The sequence below is a fragment of the Cyrtonyx montezumae genome, unplaced genomic scaffold (assembly GCF_038088225.1).
Source record: "Cyrtonyx montezumae isolate F1298 unplaced genomic scaffold, pur_monq_1.0 scaffold_41, whole genome shotgun sequence".
NCBI lineage: Eukaryota > Metazoa > Chordata > Aves > Galliformes > Odontophoridae > Cyrtonyx > Cyrtonyx montezumae.
This window is the reverse complement of record NW_027072047.1, coordinates 77,586-99,361: the sequence shown is the minus strand read 5'-3', so window position 1 is coordinate 99,361 and position 21,776 is coordinate 77,586. Positions and strand designations below refer to the sequence as shown.

The following is a 21,776-nucleotide window of genomic DNA, read 5'->3' as shown; positions in this document are numbered from 1 at the left end:
TTCCAGACTGAGAAGTTTTCTCTTCTTCAGAGCTCACATGAAAACTAACATTAAAGCTTGGAAATACAAATGTAACAGATTAATGCACATTCTTATCCTGTACAATTGTTTTACTAAATTTGAGTACAGTAAGGGTCATCAAGCACTTCCAAGTCCAAAGAACTGAAGTTCTGCACCAGTTGTTTGAAGAATATACATATACATATACATCATACATACATACAAATATATATATATCTTTTTTAACTTTTTTTTCCATTTAAGTAGTTAGTGATATCATGAAGCTTACTGTAATGGAATTCTTTGGCTCAAGATTAATTAACAACATTTTAAAATCACTTAACTACTTTGCTCTTCATGTCATATACTGGTTAAACTATCTCTTTTCCAAACACATAACATGTTGATTTTGCCACATTTTATAATAGCCTCTTCAAGTTAATATCCAAATGCAGTGTCTAGTGTCTTTAACAGAATCGGGACTTGAACTACCGTGGAAATCAGAAGTGGAATCTTTGTCATCTTTTACATTTAGCTCTGTAAGAATTTTCCAAATAAATCAATTTACATTTATTTATAAGGCAGATTTATAAAATGTACTCATATCCCTCATGCAGAATTGTTACTGCTTTCTATGTTGTTTATGAATATGAAAGTGGTCACTCTAAACATATTGGAAGCTGTCAAAATAGATATGATCATCAGAATTCTACTACATTTTTACATGATGCTGTTGTAAAATGTACATTTGTTTATACATTCCTAAATAAATGGACTAATAAAATATTTTTTCTTTTTTATGATGTACAAAATGGTCTTCTTCATATCCAATAATTGGAAACTAAGTACTAAACAGGGAAAAGATGAAGACATTAAACAAAATCTTTTGTCCTTACGACTGGCAGTAGAATGATACTGTCAGTATATTTAACAGTTTCTGTAATTACGCTTCCAGAGATATAAGCACGACAATGACATCATTTCAGAACTTATTTTCCTTTAAAAAAAAAATATGCCAACTGAGAAACAGTCTTTTTCAAGCTAAAAAAAAAAAAGAAAAAAAAAGTTCTTGAAATATGCTGTTTTGATATCTATACCTATACAGTTGCATTTCATAATCAGATATGATTCTGTCTTTTGAATATTATTGTACTAATGTCCAAATGAAGGAAAAAAAAATGCAATAAGATTCTATAAAGACAAGCTTTTGGACATTCTCTAGCTGTGATTTTTCAAACTGGATGAGAGCGTTGCAGTCACATGGGCAGAAAATCACAGAATCATAGAATGGCTTGGATTGGAAGAGATCTCAAGGATCATTAGGCTCCAATCCACCTGCCTTAGGCAGAATTTCCAACCACTAAATCAAGTACTATATCTGGTTGTCCAGCTCCCCATTCATCTTGACCTTGAACACATCCATACATCTGGGAAGCCTGTTCAAGTACCTCAACCCTCTCAATGAAAAACTTCCCCAAAAGGCACTCAGTGGGCACACAGGATAACAGTAATAAACAATGAACTACTCTAGAGAAACAAGAACAAAGGGATTATTGGAGAGATACCTGGCCTAATCTAAACACATCAGAGAAATAACATAGTTGTATTCCATATGGTACAACAATGTGATGGAACATGTTGTGAAAGAAAGAAACTGTTTTTCTTTGTCTCAAAGTTTGCTTCGTAAGACCTTTTCTGGTGACAAAACTCTGACTGATAACTGCTGGTTATCTGGATGGGTGTTATGGTGCCATTATCTCTGCTTATGGTTGTAAAGATAAGCAGAAATAGGTGCAAATAGTCTTTTCTGGGAGGGGGGGGGGGGGGGGTACGGCTTGGAGAAGCTGACCACCACAAAAAGACAACAATGCTCCTGCATGGCAATGAAGGCAACATCCGCTGCTGGCTTATCTGTTGGGCCAGACATGTCACACAAACAAAGAGAAAAGGAAAAAACACTTGAAAAATGGGGAATAAAAGGCCTTCACTGAACTAAGGATTTTGTAGAAGAACTCCCAAAGAAAAAGATCTTTGAGGAGAACTCTCAACGAGACTTAGGACGGACCCTGAGGCCTGCTTGCTGCCATCTCCCATCCCCCGCGGTGACCAGACAGGTTCCTGAGATCAACGGACCTACTAAGAACCTCGCTGGATCCACGGTGGTGATTATATCTCTCTTGCTTTCCACCAAGTCTCCTTGCTTTTCATCTCTTTTCTATCGCACACCTTCCCTTCCCCATATCCCTAAGCAACTAGTATTTGTAATATACTGGTTGGGCTAACATTTGATCTGCTGTGTCCTAATCTCACCATCGGGTATACATATACATATAAAGAACCTCGTCTCCCTCCTTTATATTGGAGCGTGACACATGGCAGGGCTGAGGAAGGTAGCAGTGAGCAATCTATAATCTGCAGTGATAATCATAGGAAAATAAGTTGGAAGGGACCCATAAGGATCATTGAGTCCAACTACTGGCTCCACACAACACCACCCAAAAATCAGACCATATGTCTGAGTGTTGTCCAGATATTTCTTAAGCTTTGTCAGGCTCTTGTGCTATAGACGCTTCCCTGGACAGCATGGCAGTGTGCATTTTCCCCTCCAGATCCTTCATCATCTTTATAGCTATCCTTTGGATACTATCTAAGAGAACTATCTTCTTTTTTCTTTGTTACAACCATAACTGCACATAGTACTCATGTTAAGGCTGAACCAGTGCAACGTAGAAATTCTAAGCATGTAGTGCACCAGTAGCAGATATAAATCCATACTGTATGAAGACTTGAATCAAGGAAGTGTTTAAACTGTGGAGACCCTCTTCAAATTGGACAGAAAACTCTTATAAGTTCATAAGTTCATAAGTTCATAAGGTTGGAAAGGACCTATAAGATCATCTAGTCCAACCATCCTCCTATCACTATCTCTACCCAACTACTAAATTAAGTCCTTAAGCACCTCATCTAAACGCTTCTTGAACAGCGCTAGGGATGGTGCCTCAACCACCTCCCTAGGCAGGCCATTCCAGTGCCTGACCACTCTTTCAGAAAAGAAATGCTTCCTGAGGTCTAATCTAAATCTTCCCTGGCGCAACTTGTGGCCATTCCCTCTCGTCCTGTCATTACTTATCAGGGAGAAGAGGCCTACCCCCTCCTCACCACAACCCCCCTTCAGGAAGTGGTAGAGTGCTATAAGGTCACCTCTGAGCCTCCTCTTCTCCAGACTAAACAATCCCAGCTCCCTCAGCCGCTCCTCATAAGACTTGTGCTCCAGACCCCTCACCAGTTTTGTTGCCCTTCTCTGAACACGCTCCAGGGCCTCAATGTCCTTCTTGTAGTGAGGGGCCCAAAACTGAACACAGTACTCGAGGTGGGGCCGCACCAGAGCTGAGTACAGGGGGATGATCACCTCCCTGCTCCTGCTGGCTACACTATTTCTAATACAGGCCAGGATGCTGTTGGCCTTCTTGGCCACCTGGGCACACTGCCGGCTCATGTTGAGCCGAGCATCAACCAACACCCCCAGGTCCTTTTCCTCTCTGCATTCTTCAAGCCATTAAAGCCTACAGCACCCGGTATTCCCAGGAGGTCTCCCATCCAAGTACTAACCAGGCCCGACCCTGCTTAGCTTCCGAGATCAGACGAGATCGGGCGTTGCCAGAGTGGTGTGGCCGTAGACAAAAAACTTGGAAAACACAAGGAGCATAAATTCCCCATGAACAAAGAATATAAGAGTAAATTTCCTGGTAAAAGGGAAGAAACATGAACGAATATAAAGAAGCAAGAAGACTTGAGAATACAACATTATCTGGATTAGTCACATTACTTGCATTATCCCACTCACTACTTGAATTTGTGTTCAGTACATCTACTATGTAGCAGGCAAGATGAGAAATGATAGACTATCTCTGTAGCAAAATACATTGGAATTTTGAAGAAATTTCTAGTAGGATAGTGAGGTAATTTATTTCAGTGTTTAAAAAATTCTGTCTCTGGAGGACATTTAAGTGAGGTTAATAAAATATTTTCCAAATTAATAAAAAGATGAATATAGTCTTACAGGGATGCAAAAGATGACCTTTTCAGAGCTCATCTAACCCTATCTTTGCAGCATTTCATATTGTAGTCTTGCTTATCATTTTCTTTCCAAGAAAAAGCACGGGAAGGTCAATAAACATATACTGTGCCCACTGGGTGTATGTATATGTGAAATTAATGTTTTGTGGTCTTTAAGATTTTTGCGTTCCGAATATCAGTCTTGTATTTGAAAGTATAAAAATGTTATCTACGTATGTAATTAAAATTCAACATAAATCCATAAATGACCTGCAATCATTAATAATTCTGGAGAGCAAGATCATAAATCATTTGTGAAATCTAATTGGAAACCCAAATAAAATAGCTTTTCTCTTTGACATACTCTAGGACATTATCTTCAGTGTTTTTGTTCTGGAAGCTAAAGAACTATCAATGGCAAGAACTTCTAAGTTATATTCTTTGAGTGTTCTCAAGAAAAAGACAAACTTCCCATACGTCTCATACATTTGTACAACAGCTGCAGTATTAATTGCATTGTTTCACCTGGGATACACAACAAATGATGTTCTGAACTTGTGACAAACCTGCTTTCCATAATAACAAGTACAGAATCATGATGTTCTATTATACTGTGAACTTCACATTTATTTCTGAATTCTCTTTTAATAGACAGTTGCATGTCTTATTTCCTTTCATTTGTAGTTGTCATTGAACCTACTAATGAGGCTTAAATTAAAATGCATTGCAGCAGAGGTACGGGACAATATCTTGTCTGACAATAGGTACAGAAATAAGAACTTAAGAACAAAAGGCATATGTTTTAACAGCTTGAGCTAAAAAGCTAACTTCAAAGAGGCATGTTTTCAAGCAACTCATCAAGTGTACTGAGGGATGTGTGACACAGTTAGATATCGTACAGATGAGTAATTTGAAGAAAAGAAAAAGGATGGGGTTTGCCTAAGCAAGTCAGGGTGTCTGTGGCAGATGGGTGATTGAACCCCTGAGTATTTCTAGTATGAATCTGAATTACAAAAATGCAAAGCTGCTGCTGCAAGGTGCTGGAGTTTCCTTACTATTATAATTCACAGGTGCACAACATTTTTAGGAATTAATATGTTAAATCTATTAATATAAATATATATAAATATGAATAAATTTTAATTTTGAAGTCCCCTAGGAGTTATCCTATCATGCTATCTTTACTCAGAATTGATCAAGTTAAGCTAGTATAGCTTTTCTCAGGAGAACATTTGATCAATACTCCTGTGCAGTGAATGATTTCTGTATTAGCACCCTTTTTTATCAGCACTTAAGCAACATGGGATTAAACGATTTTTATGAAGAATTTTTACATGTTCTCTGCTGTACTTGTAATGTAAGTACAAAGGACAAAAACATGGTCAGTTTTTCCATGAAGGAATGACCCCCACCGGGTTCATGCATATTTGCTTATTAAATGGTTCACATGCCTTTACACCCATCACTTTCTGGTACACAAATCAGTCAAGATTTGCATTTTGCCTGCTATTTAAATTTTTAAACTCATGAGCTAGCTACCTAGTGACAAGAATATTTATCCAGGTTAATTGATAAAATCTCTTTAACATAAAGTGCTCTAGGAAACATTTTCAGAACATTTACATGTTGTATTAACATCTCATTATTTTATTCAATATCCCCAGAGCAAGTGCAGATATAGGATGAATAGAATTATTTTCCAATGACATTTTCTCATGAAAAAGCTCATCCTCTAATATGCTATGTAATCTTTTGCTTAAGACCTAAGCTTCCTTAAGAATCAGTATTAATAGTCAAAACGCAAAATTCATCTTGCTAGACTTTGAATACTGAATTCCTTCAGTTAATAGTTTATTTCTTTGTTTCTTTTTTAAGTTATTTTCAATAACAAATTAAAGGGAAACAGAAGAAAAAAAAAACACAACAGATTGACTCTGTGGTCATAAGCAGTAAGTAAACAGCGATAAAGTCTGAATTTATTAAATAAATGATTAATTACAGGTTAGTACCCCGAGCTTTTTTCCAAACATTGCAGTTGCTCGTTTGCCTGAGGACAGTTATCTATGAATTTGCATCATGATAAATGCATTCTTTTATCAAGGAAACAAAATAATGAAATAGAAGTTTATTATTTGTTGTGGTATTAGCTACACATGTTAAAAACTATTTAAAAAATAATAGCTCCATTTTTACTGTTTCATTTGGAATTATTTCTTGCTGTTGACCATAAAGATTCCACACCACTGATTTTTCCTTTAGTTTTAGGTATTTCAAGATGATTCATTTCAAACCATCTCAGTATTTTTTTAAATTATTTTTTTATTTTGTAGCAGCAAACTGAAAGCAAAATCTTGTACTTTTCAACATAAGTGGGAGAAAGAAGAAAAACTGATGTTGTCATAAATGGAAATGAAGGTAAAATACTTGTCTTTCACTGAAGTGAATGAAACCAGGGCAGAGGATCCTGTCAATGGGAAGTTATAGAAACAAACAACAGAACAATTCCTGCATTATAAATGGGAATACAGTATCACCCTTTCAGATCCTTGGGAAAATGAAATAGTTAGGAGGATAGCTATAGGTAGGAATTTGTCTTTTTCTTTCTTTCTTTCTTCTTTCTTTCCTTCTTTCTTTCTCTTTCTCTTTCTTTCTTTTATTTATCTATTTATTTATTCCAAATAAAATGTATTACTTACTAAGCAGATGACAGTTTAATAAACACGAATCCTTAAAATCTGAGTAAAGGTACTCCACTTATTTCTGTCTTATTTTACTCCTTGATTAATTATCTTTTGTAATAGTCCATTTCATATAATTCTTCCTATTTTAGAGCTGCTAACAAACTAACTAACTAACTAACAAAAAACTAGCAAACATTATCAGCAGAAGAAAAAAAATAGAACTAGTTCTTATCTTCTACATATAAAAAAATAAATAAAATACTGAGATTTATTAACATTAGCTGAGATTGTTTTTACAGTCACTTTCACAACCATAGGTTCTTGGTTCATAGGTTCATAAGGTTGGAAAGGACCTACAAGATCATCTAGTCCAACCATCCTCCTATCACTATCCCTACCCAACTACTAAATCAAATCCCTTAGCACCTCATCTAAACGCTTCTTGAACAGCGCTAGGGACAATGCCTCAACCACCTCCCTAGGCAGGCCATTCCAGTGCCTGACCACTCTTTCAGAAAAAAAATGTTTCCTCAGGTCTAATCTAAATCTTCCCTGGCGCAACTTCTGGCCATTCCCTCTCGTCCTGTCATTAGTTATCAGGGAGAAGAGGCCCACCCCATCCTCACCATAACCTCCCTTCAGGAAGTCGTAGAGTGCAATAAGGTCTCCTCTGAGCCTCCTTTTCTCCAGACTAAACAATCCCAGCTCCCTCAGCCGCTCCTCATAAGACTTGTGCTCCAGACCCCTCACCAGTTTTGTTGCCCTTCTCTGAATACACTCCAGGGCCTCAATGTCCTTCTTGTAGTGAGGGGCCCAAAACTGAACACAGTACTCGAGGTGCGGCCGTACCAGAGCTGAGTACAGGGGGATGATCACCTCCCTGCTCCTGCTGGCTACACTATTTCTAATACAGGCCAGGATGCTGTTGGCCTTCTTGGCCACCTGGGCACACTGCCGGCTCATGTTGAGCTGAGCATCAACCAACACCCCCAGGTCCTTTTCCTCTCTCCATTCTTCAAGCCATTCTACCCCAAGCCTATAGCATTGCATGGGGTTATTGTGGCCAAAGTGCAGGACCCGGCACTTGGTCTTATTGAACCTCATCCCATTGAGCCCAGCCCAGCTGTTCAGCCTATCCAAATCCCTCTGAAGGGCCTCCCTACCCTCAGGCAGATTGACACATCCTCCCAACTTGGTGTCATCTGCAAACTTACTGAGGGTACATTCAATTCCCTCATCTAGGTCATCAATAAAGATATTAAACAAGATGGGCCCAAAAACTGACCCTTGGGGGACACCACTCGTAACAGGATGCCAGCTGGACTTAACTCCATTAACTACTACCCTCTGGGCACGGCCCTCCAGCCAGTTCTCCACCCAGAGAAGAGTGAACCTGTCCACACCACGGGCTGCCAGTTTTCTTAGGAGAATACTGTGGGAGACCGTGTCAAAGGCCTTGCTGAAGTCCAGGTAGACTACATCAACAGCCTTTCCCTCATCTACCTGTCTGGTCACCCAGTCATAGAAGGAGATGAGGTTGGACAAGCATGACCTGCCCCTGGTGAACCCGTGCTGGCTGGGTCTGATCCCTTTATTGCCATGCACGTGTCGTGTGGTTTCCCTCAAGATCATTTGTTCCATAACTTTCCCTGATACCGAGGTCAGGCTGACAGGCCTGTAGTTCCCCGGGTCTTCCTTACGGCCTTTCTTGTAGATGGGAGTCACATCAGCAAGCCTCCAATAGATAGCAGATAGATAGATAGATGGCAGAAAGTGGCTTGGCAATCACCTCTGCTAGCTCCCTCAGCACCCTTGGGTGGATCTCATCTGGTCCCATGGACTTGTGGCAGTTCAGATGGAGGAGTAAGATCTCTGACCGTCTCTGCTTGGATAACAGGGGGTGCATTATGCACTCCGTCCTGGACTTCCAGGTCAGGGCTAGTGCCCTGTGGACAACTGCTCTGTCTATTAAAGAAAGATGTGAAGAAGGCTTTGAGAACCTCAGCCTTTTCTTTATCATCTGTGGTTACATTCCCTGCCTCATCGAGTAAAGGAGAGAAATTTTCCGTAATTTTGTTCTTGCTGTTAATATATTTGTAAAAGTGTTTCCTGTTCTCCTTTACAGCAGTAGACAGTCTAAGTTCAAGCTGGGCTTTAGCATTTCTAACTTTCTGCCTGCAGATCTTGGCCAGTTCTCTGTAGTCACCCCAAGTAGCCTGTCCCATCTTCCAGAGGACATAGACTCACTTTTTCTCTCGGAGTCTCAACAAAAGTTCCCGGTTCATCCACACTGGTCTTTTTCTGCTCCGGCTTGACTTACCAGACTCCGGGACAGCCTGCTCCTGTGCCTTTAAGATTTCCATCTTGAGGAGCATCCAGGCTTCCTGGACCCCTGTACCCCTCAGGAGCAAGTCCCGAGGGACCCTTGCAACAAGCGTCCTGAACAGGTCAAAGTCTGCCCTCCGGAAGTCCAAGGTAGCAGTTTTGCTAGTCACCCTCTTGACGTCACCAAGAATAGCAAAGTCCACCATTTCATAGTCACTCTGGCCAAGACAATCTCCAACTTTCACATCTCCTACTAGTCCTTCCCTGTTAGTGAAGAGTAGGTCTAGCAAGGCATCTCCCCTGGTAGGCTCTTGCACCAGCTGTGTTAGGAAGCAATCATCCACACATTCTAGAAATCTCATGGACTGCTTCCTCTGTGCAGTATTATATTTTCAGCATATGTGAGGGAAGTTGAAGTCCCCCAAGAGAACGAGTGCTGGCCATCGTGCAACATCTACGAGTTGTTTATAGAACACCTCGTCTATTTCTTCATCCTGACTAGGCAGTATATAACAGACCCCCACCACGATGTCACTCCTAAAGACTATCCCCCTGATCCTTATCCATAGGGACTCTACTTTATCATTTCCAACCTCAAGCTCTTCAACATCAAAACACTCTTTGATATAGAGAGCTATGCCACCACCCTTTCTTCCCCGTCTATCCCTTCTGAAGAGCTTATAGCCATCAATCCCAGTATTCCAGTCATGGGAGAGGTCCCACCATGTTTCTGTAATAGCCACAAGATCATAGTTAGCCTGCCTCACAATGGCTTCAAGCTCTTCTTGTTTATTGCCCATGCTGCATGCATTGGTATAGATGCACTTCAGCTATCTGCTTCACCCCTTTCTCCAGAACAGCCTCCTTAGGCTCTTTACTGGTGAGCCCTGTTTTATCCCCTTCCCCCGTCACAGCTAGTTTAAAGCTCTCTCAATGAGTCCAGCTAGCTCCTGTGCTAGGATTCATTTCCCCCTTTGAGACAGGTGCATTCCATCAACAGATAACAGGCCAGGAGCCGAGTAAACTGCCCCATGGTCAAAAAACCCAAAGTGTCTGTCTCTACACCAACCTCTCAGCCAATTATTCATCACTTGTGTTTTCCTAGCCCATTCTGTGTCCTTCACCACCCCAGAAGGTATGGAAGCAAACACCACTTGTGCTCCCACCCCTTGAACTAATCGCCCTAATCCCCTGAAATCTCTTTTCATAGTTCGCAGACTTCTCTGAGATATTTCATTGCAGTCTGCCTGAACTACGAGTAACAGGTAGTAGTCAGTGGGGCGTATCAAATTCGGGAGTCTTCTAGCTATGTCCCTGATTCGGGCCCCAGGGAGACAGCACACTTCCCTGCGGTTTGGGTCTGGTCTGCAAATGGGGCCCTCAGTTCCCTTTAGAAGGGAGCCACCCACTATGATCACCTTTCTTTCTTTCTTGGTAGCAGCAGTCTCAATGCACGGAGTTGACTGCCTTGCCATTGGTGACCTCCTGCGGGAATCTTCCTGCACTTCACCCCTTATCACCTCTTCAACATCCAATGCTGCAAATCTATTGCTTAGGGGTATCTGGGGACACTGGGGAGGCAGAGGGGGAGATTGCCCACGGTACCGAGCAGGGTACCGAGCAGGGACTCTCTGCCAGCCCTCCCCATCCCTCAGATATCCCCCTTCTGCCCTACTGGGACAGGTTAGGGAGTCCACCACCAATTGCGGGGGATCTCCCCGGTGCCTTTCTCTCTGGCGCTCTAGGGAGCTACTCCACCAGTCAATCCCCGCTCACAGTCCCTGATGGCCCTCAGTCTCTCAACCTCCTCTTTCAGTTCAGCCACCATGCTAAGCAGATCTTCCACCTGCTCACACCTTGCACAGGAGAACTGCTTAGCACCCTCATCCAGCAGTAGCAGGCTCTGGCACTCCTTGCAACCAGAGACCTGTGTAGCCACGCTTCTAGGCAGACCTTCTGTCTGGGTCGCCACAGCCTTTTTAAGACAAGCCCTCTGTCTAGTAGAGACCATGGCACAAAAAGAATAAAAACAAATAAATGAAAATTGAAAGTAAATAAATAAATAAAAAATAGTTTATATTAATAATATATATAGATATGAATTGTAATAACTTAAAAATGAATAAATAATAATAATAATTAATATATATAAAATGAACACAAACAAACAAACAGTGGGTAGTGACACTTCGCTGCCCTCCCTGAGCCCTAATCAGCTGAGGGGTGTGGGCGAGGGCGCTGAAATCCTGGCAACGCCTACGCCTCGTTAGCCTCCCCCGAGAACAGCTAAGGGTCTGGCCGCTCTCACTCAGTTCCTTTGAGACAGGAACCTCCCGAAAACCCGCCCTGTACCTCAAATCAGCCACTGCAGCTCCGCCTGTGCACTTCCCTGACTTTTTTAATGTCTTACAAATGCTACTCACAGGTATGGAGATAAACACTCCTGAAAAAAGATTTATATATTGATAAGAGATTACTTAAAAAACCCACCTGTTTTAAAGAGTGATTTTGGTCTCATTACTAGTTTTATCTGTCTGGTTAATGCTGAGCATTTGAGGATGATTTTAATGAGAATGTAATTCTAATCACAACAGGGATTTACTGACTGTCCTGTCTCGTACTACTGATTTTGGTCTTTAGACATAATATTAACTATATTAAGAGTTTTCTGCTTAAGTCATATTTTATTTTATGAAGAAAAACCCTTCTGAACTCTGAAGTTTGCATCCAGGTATTGATACAGCTACCTAGATTTTAGAGTACAAACTGCACAGAGTGTGGCTATTACAAAAATCCTGTAAGAAAACAGTAATAGCAAATAGAATAAAAAAATCATAGAAACATTAAGGTTGGAAAAGATTTCTAAGCATATTTGTTTGAACCATCAGCTCATCCCATCAAGCCCACTAAATCATGTCCCTCAGTGCCGCACCTCCACATCTGTTGTAAAGTTACTGGGACAGAGACTCTACCACCTCCCTGGGCAGTCTGTTCCAGTGCTTAGCCACTCTTTCAGAGAATAAACTTTCCCTAGTATACAACCTGCACCTCCCCAGGTGCAACTTCAAAAGGCCATCACCTTTTGTCTTATCACAATATCCTGACAGAAGTTCCTGATACCCATACTTTCTTGCATGTAGCTATAGAGAATAATAAGTTCTCCTCTTCTTCAGACTAAACAATCCCAGTTTTCTCAGTTGCTCTTCATAAGGCAAGTACTCCAGACCCATCATCATCTTCCCTCTGTTCTCTTTTTCTATATGGCTGAAAATAGATAATGATTTTTTTTTCTAGTGCTTTCCTTGGGTTTATTAGTGTAAGTCTTGAATACTTCTTGAGCAAGAAGAGATGGCATTACATTTAATAGTCCTTCACTGATGTTTTTAGAAATGTTATTCTTCATATAAATTACTTTTCCATTATAAATTCATTTTTGCTGCCTAAAATATTAATTGGCGTTCCTTAACTCAGCTATGATTCTTACAAGTATTCTGGTTTTTAATTCAGACGTTTTCTATTTCATCTTAATGTTCCTAGTCTACACATTAGGAGAGACAAAATGAATATTCCTGTTCGGTTCTGCTACCCAGTATAATTCTGTCTGTTTCCTGTCTATTAAATAATTGGAAGAGTAGGCAGACACAGGTTTCAGACTTCCAAGCCTGACTAGTTTACTTGGTAGTTTTATCTAAATTTTCTTCCCTCCTTAATGGTTACATGAATCATGAAAACCCACCACTTTTCAAAGGAGAGCAAGATTTTTCTTTCCACCACTCTTGCAGTGAATAAATTCTGGCCCTTAAAAATATTGAGTAACAGTCAATGATGAGAAAGTATCTTATTAATTGATATGTGGCTGTCAAGGCTAGCTAATTTGGAACCCTCCCGGCCAGAACCACAGTGACCTATCATGAGGTACAGGGGGGTTTCAGTTGGTTCCTTTACCAGGGGAGCACTGAGCTAACAGAGTGGCCTGGCAGCTCTCACAAGAGTGGCTGATGCAGTGTGGATTTTCCAGGGCAATGGAACTGTAATTATGCCCTTTGCATTATAATAAGCTTCTGGAAGGGCATCACCAGGTGTAGAGAGGAGAAGGCACAGCATGTACAGCACCTACAGCATACTGCAGCAGCAGGTATGGTAGTGTGTGTGAGAGAGGGCAGAAGTACTGTCTGTCTTCATTCAGGAGACCAGCTTATTGTCTCCAAGACCACAGATTTACAATAGTCTGCACCAGGCAATGAGCTCGACCCACAACGACCCAGACAGAGGCCCTACCCAAGAATGTGTCTGTTCAGGTCTCCAGCTGAAGGGATTGGCTGAACCTGCAGCTTAAACAGAAAAGAGAGAAATGTACAGGAAGTGGAAGGAGGGCAGTGTAGCCTGGGAAGAATGTAGGGATGCTGTCATCATCTGTAGAGATAAGATCAGGACAGCCAAGGCACAGATGGAGCTGAACTTGGTGAGGGATGTGAAAAATAACAAGAAAGGGTTCACCACATACATAGGCAGGAGGAGGCAGACAAGAGTGTTCCGCCTCTGATTAAGGAGGATAGAGAACTGGCTTCTCCAGACATGCAAAAAGCTAATGTGCTCAGTAAGTGTTCTGTCTCACCAGTCTTCACTGATGGCCAGGCTACCCATGTCTGCCAGGACCCTGAATGTCAACCTACTGTCCACCAGGACAGCCAGGTTCCTCTCCACAGAGTTCCTTTCCAGCAGGCCAAGACCTATCTTATTATTGATGAATGTTCTTACTGATCCCCAGATGTATGATTCTTCACCTGCATTTGTTGAATCTCTAAAGCTTATTCTCTGCCCAGCTCACCACTACACCTACCTCTTGCTAAATGACACACAGATTTTTGGTGTGTCAGCCACTACTCCCAAGTTCATATCATCAGCAGAATAGCTGAGGACATACTTCTTCCCTTCATACAAATTATCATGTTAAAACATGTTCAAGTACCTGGGCTTGTGTAGCTTGGAGAAGAAATGGATCAGGGAAACCTCACTGTGGCCTTCTAGTACTTGAAGGAAGTGTATAAACAGGAGGGGGAATGACTGATTACATGGTTTGATAGCGATAGGACAATGGGAAATGGTTTTAAACTAAGACAGGAGGTTTAGGTTAGATGTTAATAGGAAGTCTTTCAGTTAGAGGATGGTGATGCTTTGGAACAGGTTGCTCAGAGAGATTGTGGATGTACCATCCCTTGAGGCATTCAAGGCAAGGTTGGATGTGGCTCTGGGCAGCCTGTTTTAGTGGTTGGTGACCCCACCCACAGCTAGGGATTTAAAGCTATATGATATTAGAGGTTCTTTTCAGCCCAAGCCATTCTATGATTCTGTGGTACTTATCACATTCTCTAAGTGTATTGCAGCTCCTAAGGACATTCTTCAGAAATCAGAGTAGCATTCTGGTCGTTTGTTAAGTTTTCATTTATTCTAAAGGGAGACTATGTCACAATCTGACATTTAGATTTTTTTTTTCTATTTTATCTTTTTTTTATTTATTTTCTCCTTATTTATTAGGAAAAACAGTGTTGATTTGATATGTCACTTTATTTTAGTGTGAAATACTTTAAGTAGTTTATTTTTCTATTTTACTTATACAGATATTTTCTAGATAAATGATTATTTCTTCCCTAGTTCCATTTCTCTTCTGAAATTTTGTGTGACAAATAAAAGTAAAGCAAGCCCCCTGCTGCTTCCTCGCTTCCAAAACTCATGATCTGCAAATGAATAAATGATGCAAACTGAAATAGAAGAAAATTACCTCAGGACAATCCTAATCATATAAAATTTTGCAGGAAGAATCATGAAAACTGAAGACTTCTAAAAGTTGTTGCTCTTTTTGTTTATGATTGTATTAAATGTAAATCTTGCAGACTTGATGAAGATAGAATGAATACTTGTCTCCAAGCAGGCAAGAGGCTTGTATGGAAATTTATTGTTTCATAGAACAAAGGATACGATACAGAGAATAACAAGCATCATAATTCAGAAATGTGATCTTTTGTGTTTTTTATTTCTTTTTTTCTTTATTTCTTCTTTTTTTCCTTTTTTTTTCTTTTTTCTTTTCTATCTTATTTATTTATTTATCTATCTATCTATCTATCTATCTATTTATTTATTTATTTATTTTTCCAGAAGTCTGTATTAAATTTGCTTCCAATGGCACAGCAACACCCAGAGGTATCTGAGCTCTTGAGCCTCACAAAACTGCTTCTGTCCAGGAAGAGAAACATGGAAAATGATACAGAGCTGGGAGGGGACAGAGAGAGATTTTTATTGGAAGCTGTTAAAGTGGTTGCTATGAGACCTTCTCCAGCTAACACAGGCAGAGCAGCGAGTGTAAGGCTGATAAATCGTACCTCTTGTATTATACCTTTCTGTTATGGTATTTTTTTTTTAACACAGCTTTTATAGTTGTTTAAGATCAGGAAAAGCAGCTGCCAGTTGCTTTTTCTTCCCTTTTTCTGCCTCGTGCAAGATGGAGCTAGAAAACGAAATGATCAGCTCCTCCAGCAATTCTTCAGCAGACTCCAGAGAGTACAAGGTGGTGATGCTAGGAGCAGGGGGAGTTGGCAAAAGCGGTAAGTTTCAGAGGCAGCATATCTGAGGAGAAAGGGTGAATTGGGAATGTAAAGTTGAAAGAAGAAAAATGATTAATGAGGGATTTCATTCCTTAGTGGGTTTTTTTTTTTCCACATTGTTTGGATTAAAAAAAAATCTATAATTGGTGGCTGGGGCAATGAGTCAGCTTAATTTGTTACAATGTGAGATATTATAAGCCTTTTTTGATTAGACATTTTTGCAAAACCACCTTTGGCTCCATTGCATAGATGAGAGAGTGGTCAGTTCACTGCTGTTAGTGTAACTGTGTTCATGTCACTTGCTGAGTGGTGATAAATAGTGTGTGAATGTAACTTGTTGGCCTGTTGGTTCTTGTGCCCAACAAGAAATGTTACCAACTGCAAAGTCAGTTGTACCATGCAAAACGTGGAGGATGTCTACAGTGACTATATTTTCTTCCCCACAACTTCTGACATTTTGCTGTGTATTATTATGACTTAGCTGATGTTGGTCTCCTCTCCTATCCCATCAGTAACAGAATGCATGTCTGAGATGAATTCCAGGGGATAAGAAAAACTTGCAGCATATTTTAATATCACTGTCCAGTGCTGTCAAGATATGTCATTATCTTCTCTGGACAATGTTTTCATTTCCACAGATTTTATCATCTTTGATTTATTCTCACTGACATTAGCATTTTCTATTCTTAAAAAGACTTTGCTGAATGTGCAGTGTTTGTCTCAGAAGCCAGTATATTGATCTGACTACATAACAATTATTTAATTGCATATTTTGAAAATTAAAAAAGAACTAAAATAAGAAAATAAACAGAAAAATAAGTAACATAATATATGCAGGATAGATTCCAAATAAGTTTCAGGGTAAATAAGTTGTAATTCTAAATAGTAATAATTGTGTAGATTAAATAGGTTTTATTTCAAATTCAAAAAATGAGGTGCAAATGTAAAATACAAAATACAGCTAGTGGATATCACTGTATATGTAACAGAGGTTACATATACAGCCTGCCTGTATATGTAACCTCTGTTTTGATGTTATGTTTAGCTTCAACTTCAGTGCCACATCTTTCAGTGATAGCTATTTCCCACCAGTACTGTTTAACCAAGCAAAATATTATTTCACAGGTGTTATGCTATGATCACTACATACACTGTAGAAGAATGCTAATCTCAGAGTAACTTTCTGCAAATTCAAATTGGCTAGTCCACAGTAAATCAGTTATTGAGGATGTCTGCTGGACCTTTCAGCATAATGTCCCCCTTTTTCCCCTTCAATGTAGCCAAAAGATGGCAGCAACTTTTTCCAAACATATTCTTGTAAGAACCACGTTGAAGAAAAAATAATAAATAAAAAAATTTTCAAAGTATGCTTACTCATGTTATAAAAGTATCACAACATCCAAACCTATATACATATTGAGTAAATATTAGTTTCCATTTCTTGTAAGAGTTTTAAAGAATGAGTTAAAAGAGATAAGCAAGTTTTATTGTGCCAAAAACTAAAACCTTCAGAGTTGTAGATTACACAAGGTAATGATAGATCTCAGAAGATGAGAATGATCAGAGAGAGAAATAACAATGAGATGAAGTGGCTAGCTGGGACATTCAGTGGAATTAATGAAAACATTCTCAGATAAAGTGGAAAAACAAAACAAAGCAAAACAAAAAACATCATCTGAAATTATGAGACTAAAAAAGGAGAAAGACGAATTGTCATTTATTGACTGTAAGTTTCCAGTATGGAATGGGTATGAAATATTTCATTGTAATATTTAGATAGTCCCTACTGTTCAAATTCCAATAGACAAAGAATTAATGTGATATTGTAAATTAATGATTGACTAATATGTACAGTAGATTAATTTACACCAGATTAAAGCAGAAGATATCCAGAAAGACTATTTCAATTCTCTGTAATGAGGGATGCTTTTATGTAATGACTTCTTGTCCAGGAAATTATGTGTCTAGCTAAAATAACAGCATCAGAGTTGAATAGGTATGAGAGAAAACGTTCTGTTTCCATCTTTGATTTTGATAGGTAAGTGATTTATAGGATTATATATTGACAATATCCTAGCTTCTTTCCCCTTCATCTCTCTTCTCCTTCCCTTTTTAAGCCTTGATAAAAACAGTAACAATTGGGATGACTTGTTGAGTGGGAAATCTCTTTTAGATAAGTCTTTCAGCACCTCATTTTATTCAGTACTAAATACTAAGTATGAAAATAATTTTCATTAGAGACAACTCACAGAAATTTTAAAAAGCATCATTTTATCCTTAATATAGTTCACTTTTATGGATTCCCTTTGTAATTTGATGTTGTGTTTCCCACCCTCTTTTCTTCTGTGTGACTTCATACTGTATATATGAAGGTCTTTACACTGAAAACTTCATTTATTCATTTTGATTGGTTTTGAGTAGCCATTACATGTGTGGGCAGGTAAGAAAGAGAAGAGGGTGCCCATGATAGATGTCTTTTTGATATTGGTGTTGCAGAGTATTTGCCTTGGTTTAATAATTTTATTCCTTCAGTTGTATGTTCCAAGATAACAGATAACCCAGTATGACAGGCAATCTCTTGTTATTTGGTCTACTCAGTGTAGCAGCTGTTCCACAAGAGCTGGCAATAGAAGTTAAACTCAGACCATTCATAATTGAAACCTACTACAGAAGAGTAACAATTTGTAGACAGGGAGTGGTTTAAGAAATGTAATTTATGGATCTACACATTCAAAAATTAACTTCAGAAGAAAAAAAAAACATAAAAATTGTTAGACTTCTTAGCAGAATCAAAGCAGTGAAGTTCAGTTAATATGTACAAGTTATTCACCTGGAAAGAGATTTCTCTACCATTATTAGAGAATACAGATTCCATAGAGTAATTTATCCCTTCAAAGTTTTCTGATTTTTCAGAAAAAAAAAAATTTCTTTTGTCAGAGAAATACACTAATTTATTATCAGTCACACATATATGTCTTGCTATAGATCTGCTGTATGGGTAGATGGAAATAAGGCTAGAACTAGGAAGTAAAATGAAATAGAAGAAAATAGACAAAAAAGGGTTGTAAATAAATACTTTGAAAAAAACAAAAACATGTTTTTTTCACAGGCTCTCATTTGACTACATTGCATACTGAAATTAAACATTTTTAATAGTCACTGTACATGAGTCTTCACTTAAGAAAACATTTTGAAACTTAATCTTCTCTGGACAAATCTTGGATCAGTCCAGTGCTGTTCAAACTTATCTCAAGTTGACTGATTAAAGATTAAACCCTAAGAACTCTAGTGTATTTGAAACAGATTTTGCTTACAAATACTTTCTCAGTCTCACATCTGAATGATGAGCCTAATGCCATCATGTTTCCTGGCTCTATACAGCTCAAACTTTTGGTTTCAGCTTTGTTTTGCAATGTTATAAACACACACAGAATTTCTTATAAATAGTGAAGCTGACGTTAATGATATTTATTTTGGAAGATGATCACACTAGTAACAATAATTAATTCCTGTCCACTCTGCAATGCAATAGTGATAATTAACTAAGGAGATGTAGAATGACTTCCAAAAGGAGCAAAAAAATTACTGTATTTAAACAAGAAAAAATTTATTACATTAAAAATTTTTACTACCTAGATATCCTTCAAATATTATTTGGATTATTTAATGATTTATCCATACTTGCATTTGCTGAGCTGCATGAGAGTGGTCTTCAGATATTATTATTATTACTATAACTATTATTATTATTATTTATGAATATTAATTAAAGTTTATTTACACAAGGGTGAAGACAATTCATTCTTATTTCTGGTAACTGGCATAATGTGTTTATCTATAGAAAAGATGTATTAGATGCAAAGTAAATTTCATGCTACCTACCCTAAGAAATTTATGTTTAAGATGAGATGAAGTATTTAAATATTCACAAACAAATAAATACATTATTGCAAGTAAGTTACGTTTAAAAACAGAAAATTTACATTGCTTCAAGAATTTTTTCTCAGAGTGATTGCTCATTAATATGCTGGTACCTTAAAAAAATCAAAGGAATTATCAAACAAACACCTGAAAACTTCAGTTAAACTAATATATTTCTAATTCTAATATATAGTTTTGGAAAAAAAGTTGGATATGGTTTTTGATAATTCAATTAAAACAAACAAACAAACAAACAAACAAACAAACAAACAAACAAAAATCACCAGAAAATATCATTGCAAACCATATAGCAAGAAAAGGTATTAAGGAAAACTTTATCTATGAATTGTCTCAGGCAAACATAGAAGAAATGCATTTCTTGGCCTGTTTATCAAATTGTTTTTGCTCTTTAATTACATCTTACTTCATTGGTGTTGCTGTTAAATGTCCTGTTTCTACAAGTTCCTCATCTGATTACTGTCAGGATCTTGCATACAAAATAAGTTCAAAAATATATGAAAACTATAATGGTTTTGTGATGTACAAGCTTGTGTAATAGGGATTAGATTAAATGCCTAATTTTGCTTTTATTCTTTGATTCAGATTCAAGCTGGGTTTTTTTTTGTTTGTTTGTTTGTTTTTGTCTTGACTAGTTTTGCCACTTACTCAGATTTGATAAAGAAAATTCATTGTCTATTCAAGCATGTCCTAATACTTCAGAGTACCCAGTAAACAGATACAGTTCAAAGATTATGGAGTGCATTCTGTAGAATTGATTCATTTCACCTATTTGTTAATCCCTTGGAAATAAATTAGTGTATGACACAGGCTACACTGGAAAAGCAAAGTGGGAGGTTTCACTGGTACCAGCTGATCTGAGATTGGAAGGTAATCTCAGATTATCTGTATCTGGTTCTGCTGATACAGGTCTTACACCAGGATAAGTATCCTGCAATACACTTCAAAAATTCATCAGACTTACTCAATAGCTGGGGTTTTTTATTTATTTGCTTGTTTATTTTTCTTCTCTTACCTGTTATTTACACTGAAGGACTATACTATAATTTCACCAAATCTTTACTAGTCCAATATTGCCACTGTCTCGTACTAAGTATTCTCCCAGTAAGATATAGCTGGATTTCTCCGATTACCTGACAAAAGAATCAAGGGTGAGAGACTGGAATTCTGCTATCTTCTGAGCCAAACCAATATCCAAAAGAAGAATTAAGTTACTGCAGTATGAGTTGAGCTGAAAAAAAAGTAGATTTTTGAATGAGTAGGCAGGGGATTGCAGTTAAAGGAAACCATTATTTTTTCCCTTTCAAAAGTCAAAGTATAGTTTTTGAAGTCCATTTTTGTGCTGCTCCTCTTGTAAATGTAAAATTTCCCACTGTTTACTAAACAGAACAGAAATAGAGACACTCAGTTAATGAAGAGATGTCTTCTAAGTGAATAATTAGATTTCCTCTCCTCTTTATCTTCTAAGAATCATGGAATAACCTTGGTTGTAAAGGACCTCAAAGCTTTAATCCCTGTGCTGTGGACCTGGCCACCAAAAATGAGACTGAGAGCCACATCCAGCCTTGAATGCCACCAGGGATGGTACATCCACAGTCTCTCTGTACAACCTGTTCCAGTGCATCACCATCCTCTAAATGAAAAACCTCCTACTAACATCTAACCCAAACCTCCCGCCTTAGTTTAAAATTATTTCCCCATTGTCTCATCACTATCAACCCATGTAATCAGTCATTTCTCCTCCTGTTTATATGCTCCCTTCAAGTACTAGAAGGCCACAATGAGGTCTCCCTGAGCCATTTCTTCTCCAAGCTAAGCAAGCCCAGTTCCCTCAACTATTCCTCATAGGAGAGGTGCTCCAGTCCTCTGTTCATTTTAGTGATCCTGCTCTGGACCCATTCTAAGAGGTCTGGGAGCATATGTCCAGCCTCTCACTCCTACCTGGAGATTCAGGGTCCTGGCAGACATGGGGAGCCTGACCACCAGTGAAGACCAAGGCACTGGTCTTCTCTGTCTGGGGAAAACAAATGAACAACTACAAAGACTTTTAATATAATATAGCAGTCTATCTAGTGGTGTTCTCCAGGGGTTGGTACTCGGACCCATCATTTTTAACACCTTAATAAGTGACTTTAATGAAGGGAAGAAGTGTGTCCTCAACAAGTCTGCTGATGAT

At 38.6% G+C, this 21,776-nt stretch overlaps 1 protein-coding gene and 1 non-coding gene across 2 annotated transcripts in view; one reads left to right on the top strand and one right to left on the bottom strand.

Annotated features, from left to right (window-relative positions):
- Positions 1-3,560: 3,560 nt before the first annotated feature.
- LOC136055387 (5S ribosomal RNA) lies at positions 3,561-3,679 on the bottom strand. Its single transcript, XR_010622852.1, has one exon. It is a non-coding gene; the product is annotated as a 5S ribosomal RNA (ribosomal RNA).
- An 11,879-nt stretch (positions 3,680-15,558) lies between these two features.
- RIT2 (Ras like without CAAX 2) overlaps positions 15,559-21,776 on the top strand; it is a gene marked incomplete at its 3' end in the record, with an annotated part of 71,353 nt that continues 65,135 nt past the window's right edge. The window contains exon 1 of the mRNA XM_065747088.1: positions 15,559-15,661. Coding sequence (XP_065603160.1) covers positions 15,559-15,661 — 103 coding nt within the window. The remainder of the gene's footprint in view (positions 15,662-21,776) is intronic.